This window comes from Macrosteles quadrilineatus, unplaced genomic scaffold (assembly GCF_028750875.1).
Source record: "Macrosteles quadrilineatus isolate MER2022 unplaced genomic scaffold, UCM_ALF_1.0 Scaffold_7__1_contigs__length_78375512, whole genome shotgun sequence".
Lineage (NCBI taxonomy): Eukaryota > Metazoa > Arthropoda > Insecta > Hemiptera > Cicadellidae > Macrosteles > Macrosteles quadrilineatus.
Genome location: NW_026542600.1, coordinates 76,769,227 through 76,787,440, shown reverse-complemented (window position 1 = coordinate 76,787,440; position 18,214 = coordinate 76,769,227). Strand labels below are relative to the sequence as shown.

The window sequence follows — 18,214 nt, the reverse complement described above, 5'->3', positions numbered from 1 at the left end:
GTGTACCGATAATAAAACTACACTATGATAAAACTAAAGAGTTAGGCCTATATTTTACAAGCTTCTCGTTAACAAATTTTAATATAATTATAGCTCTTTAAATATAACGAAGTTTTGCAAAACAGTTTCAACCTTTCTTCTCAAGCTAAATCAAGCCAATTATCTTTCAGTTCCACAGGGAGTCTACAATGCAATTTTGCACCTGCAGAAGATGATTTTTTGTTATAGATTTGAAGCATGTGAAAATAAGTAGGTCTAGTAATTTATTTTCTATTTCTGTGGAAATGTGTGATCGTCATCCTAGTCTGGAACTACATTATTCGACAAGGAAATGTTTTGTTTTCCTAATACATGTGGAACTGAACCCTAGTGCTGCTTCTCCGTATAACTGTATCCCCTACTATTTTGAATATGGTTTTCCCTACGGTTCTTTATTCTCAATTAAATAATGTATGTTGAGTAAAATAAGTTATTTACAATAGCATGACCTAATTGACAGTTATCAACATTATTGTTATAATTCCTTTGTGCGATTTCTGGGGGTATATTCTGGGTTTGCGCTTTGCAGGTAGTTTAGCGAGAGGTGATCGCCCCCGCCCCCAAGCGCACTTGTCTTGTCACTACGCTATGACGCAGTACGCACTACGCAGTACGCACTACGCAGTACTCAGAACTCAGCCCCCACTACGCAGCGCACTTGTCTTGTCACTACGCTATGACGCAGTACGCACTACGTACTACGCAGTATGCAGTACGCACTACGCACTGCGCACTACGCAGCCCCCACTACGCAGCGCACTTGTCTTGTCACTACGCTATGACGCGGTACGCACTACGCACTATGCACTACGCAGCCCCCACTACGCACTGCGCACTACTCAGCCCCCTACTACGCAGCGAACTTGTCTTGTCACTACGCTATGACGCAGTACGCACTACGCAGTACGCAGTACGCACTACGCACTACGCACTACTCAGCCCCCACTACGCAGCGCACTTTTTTTGTCACTACGATATGACGCAGTACGCACTACGCACTACGCAGTACGCACTACGCACTGTGCACTACTCAGCCCCCTACTACGCAGCGAACTTGTCTTGTCACTACGCTATGACGCAGTACGCACTACGCAGTACGCAGTACGCACTACGCACTGCGCACTACTCAGCCCCCTCTACACAGCGCACTTGTCTTGTCACTATGCTATGACGCAGTACGCACTACGCAACGTTTTCTGTGGTACTACGCACTAAACACTATGCACTACGCACTACGCAGTATGCCTCCTAATGTCGATTTTTGGAAATGCAAGGACCGTGGCTCGCTTTCCGACTCATTGAGTACTCTATGGCCTGTTTCACATCTACCCGGCTGCCGGGTGCCGGGTGTCGTTTAACCGGCAATGGGGTGAAGAAGTATATGGCACCGTTCACACATGCACGGCATGTGCCGTTGACGGTTAATCACTTGCCCGGCTGCCGGGTACTAGTCGAGGGATGCCGGGTGCCCCCTCGGCGAAGGCCGGCTGCCGGTGTCGGTTAAACAGGCCGGCTGGAGTAGTGGGTATAGCGGCACAATGTGACTGTTCACATACAACCGGCACCTGCCGTCTGTCGGGTGCACCAAGAGTACTTTTAGTTCAGTTGTTTGTTGTTAATTTGTATTAATTTTGGGTATTTGTTCTTAAAGTTTTGGTCATGTCGGAAATAGACCATGAACTACTTATCAATTTAGTTCAAGAGCAGAATTATTTGAATTCAACTGAATTTTACTCAATTTTTATTTTTTATTTTTTTTATTTTATTACATAACATTGATTTGAATTTCAGTCAAATTCAAACAGAATTAAATTTAAAAAAAAATCCAAATATAAATACAGTTGCAATAAAGGTTATTTCAAAGTAACATTACAATTGCTCTATTTCCAAAAAACTATTCTTATTTCGTTCTATTTCCATCCCTACGACACACAAGTTTCACAAGCTGGAGTACAACTGCCGGAGTGCCGGTGTCGGCGTAATGTGAAAGGCGCACTCGTGCCGGTGCCGGCTAGAAGTCGGGTTAACGGCATGCCGGGTAGATGTGAAACGAGCTTTCTCCCCAACGTTCCTGACGGAATATTTTAAACCCTTTATCAGAGTTAAATTTGCTTACCGACTTCCCGATCAGCCTCAATGATGTGGCATAACTGTTGAAAAACTATAAAGGAAACATTTTATTTTCTCATAAAACCACTGCGACCTGGAGTTATTGGTATGATGTGGTTTCCTGGGAATAGAATGTTGGAACGTTGCTGAAGTTTCCGGTGCAGGTGCATCCCTATTCCCACGGGAATCGTACGATTATGTTTTACCGGCTTCCCATCACTTCCTGATTTAATCTGAATAGTTCCATTTGTGTGAGTAAACTTTTATCTATTTCCTAATATTGAGTATTCGACTCGTCAGATTTATTATTTATCCATCCATTTAGCACGAGTTTGCCATTGTTGGTTCTAACAAATATCTTAGAAGGATGCTAAGTTCTAATATTTATAAAAAGTGATATTTATAAAAATGACCAGTAGTTTGGACGCTTAGGTTATAATAAATATTAATTTATATCGTTGATGCACTAACATGTGCATGCACTACTTTTCTGTTTACAACTACAAACGCCTGTTCCAAGTCGTATGTTGCCTGTTTGGATTTTATTACATTTCTTATCAGAATTATTATCGAACGTTCAAAAATATCTTATTTCAACTACTTTTATATAGAGCTCATAGTTTTGATATATTGCATTTTGCTATGCTCTATTGGGTACAGTATTTTTGCAAATGGACTAGAAATATCGAACGCAGAAATATGTGTTTAGAGCAAAGGATAAAAAATATCGTGAGACACTGAACAAGCAATTGTATGGATTGCTGAAGTTACCGGCAAAGCGATTGTCCCGACTATTAATTCGTTAGATTACCGCGATTGACACTTCTGCTCAGGTCGAGAAGCAATTTCATGGAACAAATACTCAATTAAAAGTGATAAAGCGCCTGTTTTAAGGCCGCTGTTTGTAAATTTGTCTGTTTAATTGGCCCATTAAGCGTAGTCAATGGTTAATGAATCTGGCGCAGCGGCGCGGTGCTCAACTGGCCGTGAAATGCGAGTGTTGCTATTTGTGGCTTCATAGCAGCAGTCAGCGCCGCCCTCCCTCTGTGGTACTTATCCATCACCATGATACTTGTTACAACCCTGCAGTCTACTACGAGTCTACTACAACCCTGTAGCATCACCGAATATCAGTCTACTACAACCCTGCAGCATCACCGACTATCAGTCTACTACAACCCTGTAGCATCACACCCTATCAGTCTACTACAACCCTGTACCATCACTGACTATCAGTCTACTACAACCCTGTAGCATCACACCCTATCAGTCTACTACAACCCTGTACCATCACTGACTATCAGTCTACTACAACCCTGTACCATCACTGACTATCAGTCTACTACAACCCTGCAGCATCACCGACTATCAGTCTACTACAACCCTGTAGCATCACACCCTATCAGTCTACTACAACCCTGTACCATCACTGACTATCAGTCTACTACAACCCTGTACCATCACCGACTATCAGTCTACTACAACCCTGTACCATCACCGACTATCAGTCTACTACAACCCTGTAGCATCACACCCTATCAGTCTACTACAACCCTGTAGCATCACACCCTATCAGTCTACTACAACCCTGCAGCATAACCGACTATCAGTCTACTACAACCCTGTACCATCACTGACTATCAGTCTACTACAACCCTGTAGCATCACACCCTATCAGTCTACTACAACCCTGTACCATCACACCCTATCAGTCTACTACAACCCTGTACCATCACTGACTATCAGTCTACTACAACCCTGTAGCATCACACCCTATCAGTCTACTACAACCCTGTACCATCACTGACTATCAGTCTACTACAACCCTGTACCATCACTGACTATCAGTCTACTACAACCCTGCAGCATCACCGACTATCAGTCTACTACAACCCTGTAGCATCACACCCTATCAGTCTACTACAACCCTGTACCATCACTGACTATCAGTCTACTACAACCCTGTACCATCACTGACTATCAGTCTACTACAACCCTGTACCATCACACCCTATCAGTCTACTACAACCCTGTACCATCACTGACTATCAGTCTACTACAACCCTGTACCATCACTGACTATCAGTCTACTACAACCCTGCAGCATCACCGACTATCAGTCTACTACAACCCTGCAGCATCACCGACTATCAGTCTACTACAACCCTGTAGCATCACACCCTATCAGTCTACTACAACCCTGTAGCATCACCGACTATCAGTCTACTACAACCCTGTACCATCACCGACTATCAGTCTACTACAACCCTGTAGCATCACACCCTATCAGTCTACTACAACCCTGTAGCATCACACCCTATCAGTCTACTACAACCCTGCAGCATAACCGACTATCAGTCTACTACAACCCTGTACCATCACTGACTATCAGTCTACTACAACCCTGTAGCATCACCGACTATCAGTCTACTACAACCCTGCAGCATAACCGACTATCAGTCTACTACAACCCTGTAGCATCACACCCTATCAGTCTACTACAACCCTGTAGCATCACACCCTATCAGTCTACTACAACCCTGTAGCATCACACCCTATCAGTCTACTACAACCCTGTAGCATCACACCCTATCAGTCTACTACAACCCTGTACCATCACTGACTATCAGTCTACTACAACCCTGTACCATCACCGACTATCAGTCTACTACAACCCTGTACCATCACCGACTATCAGTCTACTACAACCCTGTAGCATCACACCCTATCAGTCTACTACAACCCTGTAGCATCACACCCTATCAGTCTACTACAACCCTGCAGCATAACCGACTATCAGTCTACTACAACCCTGTACCATCACTGACTATCAGTCTACTACAACCCTGTAGCATCACCGACTATCAGTCTACTACAACCCTGCAGCATAACCGACTATCAGTCTACTACAACCCTGTACCATCACCGACTATCAGTCTGCTACAACCCTGTACCATCACCACCTATCAGTCTACTACAACCCTGTAGCATCACCGAATATTAGTCTACTACAACCCTGTAGCCCACCACCTATCAGTCTACTACAAGCCTATTGAACAGTCCACAAATCGCGTTTCAAAAAACTCCCTCTTTTCTTACTTATCGAGAGGAAGAGGGCGGCAAACCCGCTTTGCTCAATAGTTTTAGTGGTTTCCATTTATTTCGAAACTGACTAATCTTGTTCAAATCTGTGTTCTGTGTCACCAAACCGTGACGTTTGACTTCTCCCCAATTAGTGATTGTGGACTGGAGGGAGAGAGAGGTGTCTGCGGCACTTCAGAACTATAATACGCGTGTAATTGGTAGCCAGATGTCCAGGACCCCCTCCCTCCCGCTCTGTGGTGTTACCCGTCTGTCAGTTAACGCCACTAGATACTAAACTCCTCTAAAACTTTACATGATTTGATTCATATGTATTAAAAAAGACTCCCACCACAGCAAAACTACAGAATAAGCAAATTTCCATTTCCCTTACTGGAGTTTCACAAAAAGAGCTCTTACACTACACTTCTGCATACTCCTATAAAAAGTGTGTTAATAGTTTAAATCTTATAATAAAATCTATCTTAAGTATTCATCAAAACAGTTTCCAAACAATTGCTTGCAATCCAGTTTGTATATAGTAGGAACAAATTTAACATCCAGTCCAACACTTTAAATTGCACACACGTGTTAATATTTGCTAAGAAATATCAACGTTTCTCATAAACAGATTCTGTAGGTCGTAAAATGTAAACAAATAAAAAGAAGAAGAAGGTAGCTCATAATGTTAATCTTATGTGACAAAATTAAAAATGTTTTTTTAAGATTTTATAATAATTACGGAACAAATATTTTTCCCTCCAATAACAGATGAGATCGATCAAGGTATGAATTGAACTGCAACATAACATGTTTATGCAAACAGTTTTGTCTAAAAATCCATTCATTATCAACAAGTAAGAGTGTTATAATAGTCGACCTTATGGAAGAAACAAATTAACATTGAGTATTGCACTCTAAACAGTATAAACGCTAAACCATACATTATCACAATTATCAAAGAATTATGAAGTGACACAAACTAACTCCAAGTAAGAGCGTCAAGTATTCTTCTCCAATAGACGACTGTGAAAGTGTAAATCGGGCTTACAACATTGAAAGTGTTAACAAGTGAACGCAGCAGAAGTCCTCCAGAAGGGGAGGGGGTACAAAATACAACAGTAAGTGCTGGGGTAAATAGATAATATTATGTATCTGTGTGCGCGGTGCGGAGTGGCGGCGGGGGGCCTTTCCCTTCTCTGTTGCTCTGCTCGGGTTATTTCAGTTGACCACGCCCCCTCTGCTAATGTACCCTCACTCGTACTTCGTACTTGACGTCGCTTTCTAAGGAAAATTTCCCCCCGAGAAATGTACATGGAGTAATGTCAACGTACACAGTAATACATATTTGCACGCTATGCACACCGCATTGGTACGCACAATTCCACGCCTTCAGAATTATCTTTTCAAATATTTGTAGGTCAATTATAAATTAGCAAAGATTGGTAATCACCCTTGATGAGATGAGAGCCGTTGAGGACGGGGATGAAAGATAAATATACCTATTCAATATTGTATTAAAATAATATATTGTGGGCTAGAAAATAAGTTAACAAAATTTCAGCATAACACGCGAAGAATATTTACGATACGACAATTATCTTATCACAATCGTCAAAGTAAACGATAATCAAAATGTATTCAATAATTGTATTAATGGCACTGCATTAAGTTTTAGTTTGGTTTAACCATTTCAACAAAATGGTTGAAATATTTCTTCCATTGATAGTGCTGTCCAAGTCTTAACAAAAATATACTGTCTTTGTTAACAACTAACTGTATAGGGCATGTTACATACGAATTGTGCCTAGTTTGTATGAAACACTCAGGGCTATTCTCTTCTAAATAATATGGCGAGTTCATATAATATAAAGTATATATTAATTTACTAACAATATTTCTGTTGTCTGTTTCTAAGAAACATGTTTTGGATTTTAAAATAACAACAATTACTCATTTAATGTCGAACGTTGTTTTTATTTGGCTTCTAGTTGTAATTAATACAATTTTGTTTTCAAATTTCTCTCCATTGATGGTTTACTCAAAGATAAGTAGTTTATTCTTATGGTGGTTAACTCAAAGTAAACTAAAGTAATCAAAGTAATCTGAGGCCAACTATTGTGATAACCTGAAGAATATATACCTGAATACTTTGAACAAAGAAATTTTCCATTCCATATAATAAAAGTCAACATTTGTTTAGGTCTAAATCGCATTTCCAGCTTAAGCCATGTTGGCCCAGTTAGGTTTACCGTTCAAAATGTTAATTGTACAGTTCAATCCCATAATCATTTATCCAAGTTACATGGCTTAACCTCTTCTAGCTGCCATAATCTAAAAGCCCTCTCACTTCACTACACAATATTAAATACTATCTAGCCTTTTATGTATCAATTACCATTGGGGATTTTTCAAAATGTAAAGCAGACTCCTGGGTTTCTTGGGGTTGCATCAATGAACACCAATACATTGTTAATACTATCAACTTTGGTTGGGATTTTAAGTAAAACAATCAAAATCTAAACAAGAAATCAATCAATGTTACATATAAATTATTAGGATTGTTCATCGTAATTTGTTGGTCTGCTAAACAAGTACAAACTAAACAACAACAACAAACAACAACAAAACAAAACAATAAACAAGTACTAAACAAGTAGTAAGGATGCTTCGAAATGGGAATGCCTTCTGTGCCAGTTTTGACATCTTCACAGACAGCCAAAAAACAATCCGGAAGAGGGTACTGACTGACTTCCACCGCTCATCATAGTTACCACCCAAAATCACTATTAAATCTTTGTTTCACTCCAATGTATTTTTCTCCCTTTTTACAAATCTTGTTATCTTTGTTGTTTTTTGAAACTCAAATATTTATTGTTATTGTTAAATCTAATATATTTATTGTTATTGTTGAAACTCACGTATGTATATTGTTTGTCGTTCATTTATATTTTTACTTACTGTTCTTGTTTGATGTTCATGTTCATTGGTTGTTATTTAAAGTTCTGATTTGTGTATTTCTATTTAGTATGCTTGTACCTGATGTAAATTACCTAATTTATTTTGATTTTTACTGCTCAAATTGCTTTCACTTTACAGCATGTCATTTTGGAAAAATCACTTTTGTATGTAATGTTTAAGTTAGATTAAGTCATCTTGTATACCATATTGTAAATTGGTTCTTGACCGTTGGAAGGTAAAATAAATAAATAAACAAATGATGGACGATGGACTGTTTTAAGTCTCAAAGACAAAACTAGTTCTAAGATCAATCACGTAGTCAACGCTTCACGCCTAGCCTCTGCTTGGCCAGCTCCAAGGCTTGCAAGCGGGTCCGCCGGCTCAGCACATTAGCGACAACAATAACATAATCGCACCACATTAATAATAATAATTGTTAATAACCGCAGCACAGGGATACGTTATTTATGTGTAGAGGGGGGAATACAAAGGTTTGCTCCAGAGGGCGTGGTTGTGCCATTCTACTCCATCTGTGCAACTCCGAGACTCCACTGGTTCTGGGAGAGTCCTGGTAGCAAAACATAAACTCACAGCATCGTAATTGTAAAGTAGTGTATACTGTAGATAAATTAGCGAGCTGAGCAAGTTGAAAAGGCATTTAAGTAGGTATAATATACCAAGAATAATTTTTAAATTGGCTATTGAGTTACACGACCTATCTATCATAGAACCATAGAAGAAGTTAGGAGTAGTATGGTAGATCTCAGAGGGGGTTGGTATTTCTGCTGGTAAAAGTAGTCAAATTCCAATTTTTAGTTGATGACAGTCAGACTATATAATAGTCAATGCTCTATGAGGGTGGCAAAAAAAAATAACTTGCACCCTTTTTAGCTTTTTAACTATTTGAGATATTTGAAATCGGTTTGGTATATAGTCGAGTTTGGTATCAGTTTGTAGGTCGTGACGAAACATAACAATTAACATAAAGAAAATAGAAATCGGACCATTAATAACAAAATGGCAGTTCAAAATTACTTTAAATAACCATTGCCTCAATAATCTTTAGCTGCCATTTTGTTATTAATGGTCCGATTTAAATTTTCTTTATGTTATTTGTTATGTTTTGTCATGACCCGTAAAATGATACCATACTCGACTATACTTGCTATTTGAAAATTTTGAGCTACCCAATACCCCCGCTACCCCTAAGGGCAAAATTTTCAAAACTGACCATAATTATTGTAGCCCTTCTTTTCCAAACAAGTTGCCGCAAACCGATTTCAAATATCTCAAATAGTTAAAAAGCTAAAGAGGGTGCAAGTTAATTTTGTTGCCACCCTCATAGTTATTTGGATTTGAAACGTTTTAGGGCGCCATTTTGTTATTAGTGGGCCGATTTTGGTTTTCTTTATGTCAATGTTTATGTTTCGTCAAGACCTGTAAAATGATACCAAACTTGACTTTACAGTACTTGTCATTTGAAAATTTTGAGCTGCCCCCTACCCCCGCTACCCCTAAGGGCAAAATTTTCAAAATTGACCATTATTATTGTAGCCCTTCATATCCAAGAAAGTTGCCGTAAACCGATTTCAAATATCTCAAATGGTTGAAAAGTTAAGGGGGGGTGCAAGTTACTTTTCAGCCACCCTGTTTACCGTACAACAATAATTTTAGTCTTGGATGTCAAACCTTCTTTGTAGTCCTGTTCTATAGTCGACAACAGCACAGTGACGTAGTCATGATAGGGACTTGTTACTCCTTCAGTGCTGTTTTCTTATGATATTGAAATAATTCTTTACCACTCAAATGTATTTTCCTCTAGCTAATTTTATATAGAATAGATTTAGTATAAGCAGCCTACTAAAGGTTTCATGTATAATTTAATTAGTATATATTCCTAAATATTGTTTTACGAGGCAAGTAATATTCAAAGGAACAGGTACGGGATTCTAATATTGACGGGTGACGGACATTTTAGTTCTATCAAACAACTCCAGGATGAAAACGCTGTCCTGACTCCTTCCTTTCCTTTGAAAAATACTAATTTGTGTAGGAGCTAAATCGTTTATATTTGATTAGTATTCGGTTGTTTGTGTTTTGTAGTCAACTCCGAGTCCACCCCAGGGGTCCGTTGACGGATCGCTACTTTGTATCGTTGGTGTCATTGTCATCAAGACCCTCACCCCCAGCCGCCCCAGCCGCCAGCCGGGGGTGCCCCATGTTGGATAATTGACCGTGGTATAGCGCACGCTCTTAGGGGACGGATATGATACAGACCACTAATGCATCCCAGGCTTCCCCATAAGTCTCCGCTAAGTGAAACAAGTGACAAACACTCGTGGAGTGAGTCTCCCAAAGAATAATGTGCTTCGTGATCAATTTCACAGAGGTTATTATTGTAACTTGTCCCGGAGACGGATTAGTGCAAGGTGTCCGGAACGTCAGTATTTTCGCCAATTTTTCATAATCTGGTAATCATTTTTTTATATTTGGGTAATCTTAACTGGAACAGTACTTAGAGTTACAATGTTGCAATCAATATCCTACATATTCCCTGAAAAAATAGACCTATACAGAACCTATGCAGAAAGAGTATAGGTTATAATGTTTTAAAAACTATATTAACACACGAAACGATCGTAGGTAAAGTAGTGTAAGCAACTCACGTAATTAATTAGTCTTTACGACACTCTTAGAAGTTTTGTATACTTGTATACTATGTTACTTTCTTAACTGAATAGTTTCAGAGAACGTTTGTATTAAGGAACATTCAACTTCAGTTGAATTTAAATTGAGATTCAGGATAAAATCATTAAATACGAGTAAATATTTTATTAGAACAATTTATTAATATCTAATAAACTAAAGCAAAGAACGATATAGTTTAATTCCTACTTAAGATATAATCTTCAAATAAACATATTATAAAACATTTACTTCTGTGATCATAACTATATACAAAACAAAACATTCTTACTAATATTCTATTCTTATTTCTATTCCAACAATTTTTATATATATACTGTACAAGTAAATTACTAAAGCCCGCCAAAACGGGTTTGGACAACCTGAAATTAGGGATTGCATTGAACAGTCAGACTTTATAATAGCAAAATTCGATCTTGCAACAATGTGTTTATGGTTGTCAAGATAAAACTGGAACAAAGAATTCTTATATTTTAACTAACACAAAACTGGCTAATATTTGATTTTCATTAACAATCAAAACATACTTTTAAAATATCTATGAAACATTCACCTCTCTTTACTTTATGGATTACAAAATCATTTTGTCACTTTGGTACGTACTGAATTTAATACGAACTAAAAAAAATTGTTCATTACATACAATAATTCATATTAGGAAAACAACGTTAAGTATCGAAATTAAATTACTTAATATGTTAAAAAGCACGAACTTCTAAATAACGGTGACAGACGCTTACTTCGTAAATTAATGGCAAAGATAGTCTAAATAAGAATAAATCGTTTTATGGTCAGAAAAATTTGGTATAAAATTAGCACTTGAATTTAAAATCTAAAAGATCAGCTTCTATCACTTAAATTCAAGCCATTAGATTAATTCGTCAGGTATAAACCATATTGATATTGAATCAAATATTCTAAATAAAACTTTGAATTGAAAATGTGAGATACGTTTTGGGAATTCTATTTGGAATAATATTTGGCTTATAAAATTCACACATACACTTCGACTAGATCCAATAAAAAAATCAAGTGGGGGTTATAGAAAACGTATCAAACTTTGTTAAATAATAAAAAAAACTCTTAACGTAAAAAAATATACGAGTACTTATGGTTGAGGCTGATATTATTTTGTAATCAACTTGTGTAAATTTGACAGAATATTAAAAAAACTTTTAAATCGGAATTTTAATATGGGCGTAAACTATTTAGTTAGTAACACTTAATCCACTATTTCAAACCTGAGTATTTTTTTCAACCCGTTTTCACTTAATAATAAATAAAAGCTAATTTTGGGTAAAGATTCATAACACCTAACGAACTTAAAGTAAAATAAGCATATTGCACATTCACATTATGGATATGGCCGTAATCAGATAATATAAAGACAAACTATGTATAAATGATCTGGGTATTTTTTATAAACGGGTGAGTGACAAACCCCATATCTTCACTAGGCCAATTTGAAATTATCACATAAAATTGGAAATCGTGTACAGTACCAGATTATTGAAGAATGTAAAAACATTTTTGTATTGTACGCGATGCTTATCACAAAGCACTTTTTCTAGTAAGAAGAAAATAAATAGTATAATTTGTGGTAAATTTTATATATTAACCTTCCAGTCCACTCAGGTAACTTATATGAAATTGTCGATCACCAATTATACCAACTTTAAAGATGGTAACAAAGATTCAAACAACACAACAATGTGTCCAATTTCAATAACATTAGTTTAGACATAGTGAAAATTGTCATTAAACTCTCATCCGTTTACGTAATAAACCCCAGGATAGATATTTCCAGCAGAACCTAAGGTTGAAACAGAGAGTGACTATCACTGAACCCCGAGGGACGCCACGGCTAGCAACCGGGGCCTGGGGGCTGGATTTTGAGTCCGTGCAAATGAGCCAGCCCGGGCCCACACTTCTCCAACTGTTGATGCTGAGATCTGACGGCAAAACGGTTCACATGGACAGGAATGGGAACAACTATCTTGCAACCGTTGTTGTTGTTGGAGGAACTTGATCTATGGCCTCCTGCACCCGAAGAAGAAGACATCCCACCAGCTTTGACCCTCTTCCATTTCGCTCTTCTGTTTTGAAACCAGATTTTAACCTGTAAAGATATGATACGGTAACTTACAGGTTAAGAATAGTTTTTTAAATTGCAAAAAAACAGATTATTAAATGAAAAAATGAATCCGAATCAGTGATATAAAGAAAACTATAAGGTAAATCCTCATACAAAAAATTATATTAATACATCGTTTATTCTTATAATTTTTTTAACTACATTATTTTATTTACTTCCGTAATTGCCTTAATAATTCAATATTATTTTATACAAGATTTTATAACACAACTTGTATGTTTTGATGGATGTGACTTTTGTTAATAGTAAAACATTTGAATTTGTACAAAGTGAACATAACATGAGAACAAATTTAAAAATATATATATAAATTATAATATGAGGAAAACTACTGAAAGTTCAAGGTACAAGATACATACAAATTAAGTAAGAAGTACAAAACATATTATCAAGTGGTAAAATAGGATATTAAGTGGTGTTCTAGTGGTTTAAGAGGTATAAGTTGGTGGTTTATTATTAATCTTTAGCAACGCCAAGATACCAAATATTGCTATGTAAAAAAAGTAACAATACAAAAATATAAAATACACCAAGATATCTGAGATGCAGAAGATTACAAGGGTGCAAAAAGCTGTAGAGGTTTATAATTACGCTCTATATCTTTGAGTACGAGACTATAACAAACTAGCACTTGAGGTAAAAGACTATATTCAGCCTCCAAAAGGAACGTACCTGAACCTCGCTGAGATTTAATGCGTTTGCAATTTGTGACCTCTCAGTCAAACTCAGGTACTTCTTGGCGACAAACTCTCTCTCAAGTTCCAGGAGCTGTTCGCTGGTGAATGCTGTTCGTCTTCGACGGGTCTTGTTGGAAGTTGGTGTGTTGTTTGTTTGAGTCTCGTCGTCTTCGCCATCTCCACTGTCCCTTCCACTGCCTCCAGGACTGCCTGTAACAAGCGTCGTTGTCAGTTCCAAGAAGGCTGAAGAGGAATCCTATACTGTAACAGCCGTCGGTTCAAAGCAAAACGGCCATTGCATTTGAAGACTTCTCCGATCGTCATTGACCAAAATCTTTGATCGCTATGGGAAACTAGCACATTCTAGCATCCCTGACATCGCATGTAAATGAATATTGGACTGCCTTGCGTACAGTTAGCAGAAGAGTGAAAGCAGGCGTATTATCCAACGAAGTAAAGAACTACATCGTTGTGAGTTGTTTATATCGTTGGTATTATCTCATAATCAAAAGCGACATTTGTTTTGATAAATCACAAAAATGAATTGTTTTTATAAATTAAGTATTTACATTTTTGACTCATCATGGCAATGATTTGCCATCTTCAGTTTGCATACAACTAACGAAATATTTACTTTTCATTCTAATCTATAAATAATGTAATCGTCTTCCAAAGTGACCCAATAAAAATCTTATCTTCAGTATTTTTAGAAAACTGATGAGTTGCTTCGCAAACTATGAATGAAATGAAGGAAGGTCTTACTACGACCAAAGTGCAGAGTTCACGTGCAGTCGAAGACGAGCACCTGGTCACAAGACTCAAGATGTTGCAGCGTAGTCAAAGACCGAAGCGGCGCCGTTTGGAAGACATGTTGGCATGTCGCATTGTTTGTAGCTTCCCCTCACATATAAATCATCACTGTTTCTTCGGTCGATTCCCAGCCACACTTTGATGTCAATTGGGCCTGGAGACGATCTGTAGCAAGCTCCGCCTCTCCCCAGCCCATTGCCACTTCTTCGTTCCTCTTTATCTTTTCTCACCTAATTAAATTTGTATTTCGTCGATAAAAAGTCCTTGTGTAATTACTTTCTTCGTTCTAATTCGTCGACGCTGAACGACACGTTACTTTGATTGGAAATTGATTATTAGCTAGTTTACGGGTTTGGTCTTGAATTAGGCCTATCTAGCTATCGTGGTTATTATTGGTTGTTTGTTATTAGTCTAGTTATCATGACAATGTTACTAGTTACTACAAAGTAACATTATGAATCAGAATTCTTTTTCAAACAAAATAATCAAACTACATTACATTCGGTTTGCCACTGTACCTATTTGTATAGTCTGTTTGCTTAGCGACTACGGCCATACGGCTGACCGAAGGGCCGACCCTACTCACACACGTAGCCCTCTCAGTCACAGACGCAAGGGATTACAACTGATCATTCACCTGCCACGTAAATCACAGAAATACAGGGTTAGTAAAAAGTGTGGAGACCCCCTGTTATTTTTTTAACGGCCCATACTAGAAAAACTAAACTCGGCACACCTTTATGGCATGTTATGAAGTACTTTTTGGGCATAACCGTCACTTGGTGTACATCCCCAAAATGGGGGATTTTGGGGGAAACTCAAAAATTTCAAATACAAAGACCTATCGAGTGACCCCTCATTTTGAAGGTCCTGGTAAAAGAAAACCAAAAACGCAAACTAGAGGTCTTTATCTCAATCCAGTAAAAAATGGCAGCCAATTGAAATTCTCAGAAGTTGAATTTAACTTGCAGCTTTCCAAGTCTGGAGACCCCCTGTAAATTTTGTAGCGGCTCACACTAGGAAAACTAAACTCTACACACCTTTTTGGCATGTTATGAAGTACTTTTAAAGCCTAATAGCCACTTGCTTACCAAACCCAAAATGGGGGATTTTGGGGGAAACTCAAAAGTTTTTAATGATAAGCCCCATCAAGTGACCCCTCATTTTGAAGGTCCTGGTAAAGGAAAACTAACAACGCAAACTAGAGGTTTCTATCTCAATCCAGTAAAAAATGGAAGGTGATTTAAATCTTTAAAATCGGAAATAACTTGCAATTTTATATTGAATTGGCTGCCATATTTTACTGTGTTAAGATAGATACCTATAATTTGTGTTGTTAGTTTTCTTTTATTATGACCTTCAAAATGAGGGGTCACTCAACGGGGCTTATCATTAAAAGTTTTGAGTTTCCCCCAAAATCCCCCATTTTGGGTTTGGGAACTTATGAGAATTTCAATCGGCTGCCATTTTGTACTGAAATGAGATAGAGACCTCTAGTTTGCGTTGTTGGTTTTCTTTTACCAGGAACTTCAAAATGAGGGGTCACTCGATGGGTCTTTGTATTTGAAATTTTTTAGTTTCCCCCAAAGTCCCCCATTTTGGGGATGAACACCAAGTGGCGGTTATGCCCAAAAAGTACTTCATAACATGCCATAATGGTGTGCCGAGTTTAGTTTTTCTAGTATGGGCCGTTAAAAAAATAACAGGGGGTCTCCACACTTTTTACTAACCCTGTATGATAATCATTTTAAATTATTGATTTAATTTTATTATTTTAGTTGGTATTTCTCTAATGTACATCTAACATATGAATTGCAATTTTGAGGCATTATACAACAGGTGTTATATTTTTATTGAAGGGTATCGGGGCTTTTGGGCAATTAGGTGGTGAGTGTCCGTGAGCGAGTCGGGTGTTCCTTAAAAGCTCTGATAGAATTCTTTAAGCCGCACAAGATAACTGAAATATTGTCTCCTGGTCCCTCATGTTTTGTCAATGGATTATTATGTTACATATCGCTCCCTCTGGTCTGATAGATTTCCTGAATCCTTCCTTTTCCCTTATAACCATACAGCTCCAGGAAAGGTATGTTATATAGTGTTTCTTCGGATCTGATTGGTATATGTTGCCTAGCGTTACATTGGATATGATTGGTTTGTTATGTTATCTAAACTTTCCTCATGTCTGGTTGATTTGCTATGTTGCATAGGGTTTTCTCAGGTCTGGTTGGTTTATTGTGTGCCTAGAATTTCTTTATGTATGGTGGGTTTTAGCGAATTGCCCATATAGGGAATAAGCTATTACCGTAGGTCTCATGGTAAGACCTAGACCCGGGACCGATTTACTTTTTCGTTTTGAGGTCCCCAGAGACCAAAAACACCATCCGTTCAAATTCATATATATATATATATATATTTATATATGTGTCCGTTAGCGCGATGACTCGAGCAAAAATGGCCCGATTTTGATGAAATTTGGTACAAACGTGTAAACCTACATTTATTCGAACGAGTTCGCGAACCAGCATAATCGGACCATGGGAACAGGGGTTTATGGGGGGTTTTATGGGGTAAAAATAGGTTTTTCCCATTTTTAACCCTAAAAATGAAAATTTTTGCAATTTATTTCTCAACCATTTTGTAGAGCTTAAAAAAAGAAATAATTTAGTATATTGAAGCGCTGTTTTATGCCTAACGGTCACGGAGAAAATTAAAAAAAGTGTAATTTAAAATTCCCATGTTATTCTTATGGAGAAAATAAAAACTGTTGTAGTTTACTTGTTAATGGATATACGTTGATAAAATTTGGCAAATTTATTTATTTCATCCTATACTATTGACAAATGGTCAAAAAACACTTTTTACCTTCCCCGTAGCAGCAAACCTAAGCACTGGTTAAATCTAATGTTATTTAAATTGGGAATAAATATGTCTTATTTATGGAAATATTTTAGTAAAAATGTAATCAGGCAAGTTGAAATTCGCTTAGTCTGCAGGTTTGCTGCGGCGAGGGTATTTTATGTTACCAGGTATTTCCTTGGTTATGGTGGGTATGTTAAGTTACCTAGTATTTCCTCGAGTATGGTGAGTATGTTATGTTACCTAGTGTTTCCTCGGGTATGGTGGGTTTTTTATGTTACCTAGTGTTTCCTTGGTTATGGTGGGGATGTTAAGTTACCTAGTGTTTCCTCGAGTATGGTGAGTATGTTATGTTACCTAGTGTTTCCTCGGGTATGGTAGGTATGTTATGTTACCTAGTGTTTCCTTGGTTATGGTGGGTATGTTAAGTTACCTAGTGTTTCCTCGAGTATGGTGAGTATGTTATGTTACCTAGTGTTTCCTTGGTTATGGTGGTATGTTATGCTACCTAGCGATTCCTTGGGTATGGTGGGTATGTTATGTTACCTAGTGTTTTCTTATTTATGGTGGGTATGTTACATAACATACCCACCATACCCAAGGAATCTCTAGGTAATATAACATACCCACCATACCCCTAGTGATTCTTCGGGTATGGTGGGTTTGTTAAGTTTCCTAGAGATTCCTCGGGTATGGTGGGTATGTTATGTTACCTAGTGATTCCTGGGGTATGGTGGGTATGTTATGTTACTTAGTGATTCCTGGGGTATGGTGGGTATGTTATGTTACCTAGAGATTCCTTGGGTATGGTGGGTATGTT

The 18,214-nt window shown here is 37.7% G+C and overlaps 1 protein-coding gene across 1 annotated transcript in view; it reads right to left on the bottom strand.

The window, feature by feature from the left end:
* Positions 1–11,068: 11,068 nt before the first annotated feature.
* Positions 11,069–18,214, bottom strand: part of LOC128998787 (homeobox protein unplugged-like) — a 28,960-nt gene continuing 21,814 nt past the window's right edge. Inside the window, exons 4-5 of the mRNA XM_054425141.1 lie at positions 13,724–13,938; positions 11,069–13,015 (exon numbers count right to left, since the gene is read on the bottom strand). Coding sequence (XP_054281116.1) covers positions 12,761–13,015; positions 13,724–13,938 — 470 coding nt within the window. The 3' untranslated portion in view covers positions 11,069–12,760. The remainder of the gene's footprint in view (positions 13,016–13,723; positions 13,939–18,214) is intronic.